Genomic DNA, 4,625 nt, shown 5'->3' with positions numbered 1-4,625 from the left:
TTACAAGTTTACCAGCAGGCCCAGTGTATTACAAGTTTACCAGCAGGCCCAGTGTATTACAAGTTTACCAGCAGTTTATCAGTAAAGTGTTGCCTACCGTGACCGCGCGGTTGAGAGCCTGCTCAGTCTCGTGCAGCATCCGTGTATAGGTGGCGTATTCTGCCTTCAGTGCGTCATGTTTTGCTTGTGACTGACTGAGCAGCTTTCTCACTGTCTCAATGTCCCGCTCTGTCTTGTTTAATATCAGAGTCAGTTTTTCATTTTGTTCTTGTTCCTTGAAAATTGATTTCTTATATCCTTCAATTTCAGTCTCAAGTGATAACACTTTCTGCTGCTGTTGTCTAAAAGTAAAACAAAACCATGGATGTATTCCAAGAAAATAAGAATAACATGAATGTATTCCAGGAAAATTGTAAAAATGAAAAGTAAGAACTTATGAGTTTTCATATTCATGACTGTTTAGATTTTCTATTTATTCCTTCCTACCAAATTGTTTTGTGAAAACTGATTCACTTGTCATTTTTAATGTATTGCATTTTTTTTTTCTCACAAGCATTGTATATGTATGAAGTAAAATCATACAAAACCTCTGGTCTCACCGGGCTTAGACAAAACCTTTGGTCTCACCGGGCTTAGACAAAACCTCTGGTCTCACTGGGCTTAGACAAAACCTCTGGTTTTACAGGGTTAGACCAGAGGTTTTCGTGTTCAACATTTCAGTACATTCCTTCAACTGTCAGTGACCAGAAAACTGTGTATTTGGGAAATAAGATTTGTTCCTACTCTAAAGCTTCCTGCATGGCTGAGTGAGCTTCATCTCTCCGCCTCATCCCGATCAGAGAACTGTTCCACTGCTGGAAAAGCTGTTTCTTCTCGAGGCCAATCGCCTGTAAACAACATATCTGTCAGCATCATAGAGTAAAATCAACAACAGGCCCAAATGACCTGTATTGCTTACCTGTATATTTAAGAAATCAAGGCAAATATTCTCATTAAAAGCTTTAATTTATTGCAAATAAGTTTCTAGGGTGGGGCCAGATCCCAGAGTCAATCCTGGTAGCAGAGCTGGTACGTTCATCCAAGACATGTTCAGAATTGTCGATAGTGTTACATGGTAGGATTCTCCACTATTGTTAGGTTATGTCAGGGACTAAGTTCCTATGTTATGTCAGGGACTAAGTTCCTATGTTATGTCAGGGACTAAGTTCCTAAGGCTTGGGCAAGATGCAGCAGCCTCTCCGGTACAATATATAAATAACAAAACATTTTTCAGATAAACTATACTGATACCAAGGATGTCCTGCGATTAACTATACTGATACCAAGGCAGTTCTGAGATAAACTATACTGATACCAAGGCTGTCCTGAGATAAAAACTGATACCAAGGCTGTCCTGAGATAAAAACTGATACCAAAGCTGTCCTGAGATAAACTATACTAATACCAAGGCTGTTCTGAGATAAACTATACTGATACATTGACTGTCTTGAGATAAACTATACTGATACCAAGGCTGTCCTGAGATAAATTATACTGATACCAAGGCTGTCCTGAGATAAACTATACTGATACATTGGCTGTCCTGAGATAAATTATACTGATACCAAGGCTGTCCTGAGATAAAATATACTGATACCAAGGCTGTCCTGAGATAAACGATACTGATAACAAGGCTGTCCTGAGATTAACTATACTGATACCAAGGCTGTCCTGAGATAAACTTTACTGATACCAAGGCTGTCCTGAGATAAAATATATTGTTACCAAGGCTGACCTGAGATAAACGATACTGATACCAAGGCTGTCCTGAGATTAACTATACTGATACCAAGGCTGTCCTGCGATTAACTATACTGAAATCAAGGCTGTCCTGAGATAAAATATACTGATACATTGGCTGTTCTAAGATAAATATATTGATACCAAAGCTGTCCTGAGATAAACTATACTAATACCAAGGCTGTTCTGAGATAAACTATACTGATACATTGACTGTCTTGAGATAAACTATACTGATACCAAGGCTGTCCTGAGATAAACTTTACTGATACCAAGGCTGTCCTAAGATAAACTTTACTGATACCAAGGCTGTCCTGAGATAAAATATATTGATACCAAGGCTGTCCTGAGATAAACGATACTGATAACAAGGCTGTCCTGAGATTAACTATACTGATACCAAGGCTGTCCTGCGATTAACTATACTGAAATCAAGGCGGTCCTGAGATAAACTATACTGATACCAAGGCTGACCTGCGATTAACTATACTGAAACCAAGGCTGTCCTGAGATAAACTTTACTGATACCAAGGCTGTCCTGACATAAACTTTACTGATACCAAGGCTGTCCTGAGATAAACTATACTGATACATTGGCTGTCCTGAGATAAATTATACTGATACCAAGGCTGTCCTGAGATAAAATATATTGATACCAAGGCTGTCCTGAGATAAACGATACTGATACCAAGGCTGTCCTGAGATAAACTTTACTGATACCAAGGCTGTCCTGACATAAACTTTACTGATACCAAGGCTGTCCTGAGATAAAATATACTGATACCAAGGCTGTCCTGAGATAAACGATACTGATAACAAGGCTGTCCTGAGATTAACTATACTGATACCAAGGCTGTCCTGCGATTAACTATACTGAAATCAAGGCTGACCTGAGATAAAATATACTGATACATTGGCTGTCCTAAGATAAAATATATTGATACCAAGGCTGTCCTGAGATAAACTATACTGATACCAAGGTTGTCCTGAGATAAACTATACTGATACCAAGGCTGTCCTGAGATAAAATATACTGATACATTGGCTGTCCTAAGATAAACTATACTGATACCAAGGCTTTCCTGAGATAAACTATACTGATACCAAGGCTGTCCTGCGATTAACTATACTGAAATCAAGGCTGTCCTGAGATAAAATATACTGATACATTGGCTGTCCTAAGATAAACTATACTGATACCAAGGCTTTCCTGAGATAAACTATACTGATACCAAGGCTGTCCTGAGATAAAATATATTGATACCAAGGCTGTCCTGAGATAAACTATACTGAAACCAAGGCTATTTTGAAATAAACTATACTGATACCAAGGCTGTCCTGAGATAAAATATATTGATACCAAGGCTGACCTGAGATAAACTTTACTGATACCAAGGCTGTCCTGAGATAAATTATACTGATACCAAGGCTGTCCTGAGATAAACCAACTGATATGTTGACTGTCCTGAGATAAACTTTACTGATACATTGGCTGAACTGAGATAAAATATATTGATACCAAGGCTGCCCTGAGCTAAACTATACTGATACCAAGGCTGTCCTGAGATAAAATATACTGATACCAAGGCTGTCCTGAGATAAAATATATTGATACAAAAGCTGTCCTGAGATAAACTATACTGATACCAAGGCTGTTCTGAGATAAAATATACTGATACATTGGCTGAACTGAGATAAAATTTACTGATACCAAAGCTGTCCTGAGATAAACTATACTGATACCAAGGCTGACCTGAGATAAACTTTACTGATACCAAGGCTGTCCTGAGATAAACTATACTGATACATTGGCTGTCCTGAGATAAACTATATTGATACCAAGGCTGTCCTGAGATAAAATATACTGATACATTGGCTGAACTGAGATAAATTATACTGATACCAAGGCTGTCCTGATATAAACTATATTGATACCAAAGCTGTCCTGAGATAAACTTTACTGATACCAAGGCTGTCCTGAGATAAACTATACTGATACCAAGGCTGTCCTGAAATAAACTATACTGATACATTGGCTGTCCTGAGATAAATTATACTGATACCAAGGCTGTCCTGAGATAAACTATATTGATACCAAGGCTATCCTGAAATAAACTATACTGATACCAAGGCTGTCCTGAGATAAATTATACTGGTACCAAGGCTGTCCTGAGATAAACTATACTGATACCAAGGCTGTCCTGAAATAAACTATACTGATACCAAGGCTGTCCTGAAATAAACTATACTGATACCAAGGCTGTCCTGAGATAAATTATACTGATACCAAGGCTGTCCTGAGATAAACTATCCTGATACCAAGGCTGTCCTGAGATAAACTATTCTGATACCAAGGCTGTCCTGAGATAAACTATTCTGATACCAAGGCTGTCCTGAGATAAACTATATTGATACCAAGGCTATCCTGAAATAAACTATACTGATACCAAGGCTGTCCTGAGATAAACTATATTGATACCAAAGCTGTCCTGAGATAAACTTTATTGATACCAAAGCTGTCCTGATATAAACGATACTGATACCAAGGCTGTCCTGAGATAAACTATAGTAAATTTCATGATAATCAAAGTTCCTTTGTCAGTGATATAGTTTTCCCATCTATCAGGATGCTGTTGATCTAGAACAGTTAGCACTAAGTTTGGGATCCTCCACAGCAGTGATGTGTTTGGGATAACAACCTCAATCTCCATGTGAGCCTCTGTCAAGGCTTCCTGGGCAGCGAGGGTTTCCTCGGTCTGTGCTGTGATCTGTGCCTCATACATGGCAATCTCCTCCTTCAACTTGTCAACTCTTTCAACAAGACGATCAACAAATAAGTCCTGAAA

The 4,625-nt window shown here is 38.5% G+C and overlaps 1 protein-coding gene across 2 annotated transcripts in view; it reads right to left on the bottom strand.

Moving 5' to 3' along the window:
• The window catches only part of LOC110461498 (coiled-coil domain-containing protein 40-like), a 92,046-nt gene that overhangs the window by 31,748 nt on the left and 55,673 nt on the right, over positions 1–4,625 (bottom strand). For both annotated transcript variants that reach the window (XM_021514977.1, XM_021514978.1), the window contains exons 10-12: positions 4,479–4,619; positions 784–887; positions 98–341 (exon numbers count right to left, since the gene is read on the bottom strand). In XM_021514977.1, the coding sequence (XP_021370652.1) occupies positions 98–341; positions 784–887; positions 4,479–4,619 (489 nt within the window). The remainder of the gene's footprint in view (positions 1–97; positions 342–783; positions 888–4,478; positions 4,620–4,625) is intronic.

This window comes from Mizuhopecten yessoensis, unplaced genomic scaffold, assembly GCF_002113885.1.
Source record: "Mizuhopecten yessoensis strain PY_sf001 unplaced genomic scaffold, ASM211388v2 scaffold10629, whole genome shotgun sequence".
Taxonomy (NCBI): Eukaryota; Metazoa; Mollusca; class Bivalvia; order Pectinida; family Pectinidae; genus Mizuhopecten; species Mizuhopecten yessoensis.
Note: the sequence above shows the minus strand (reverse complement) of the source record. Positions and strands in the feature narration are given on the sequence as shown.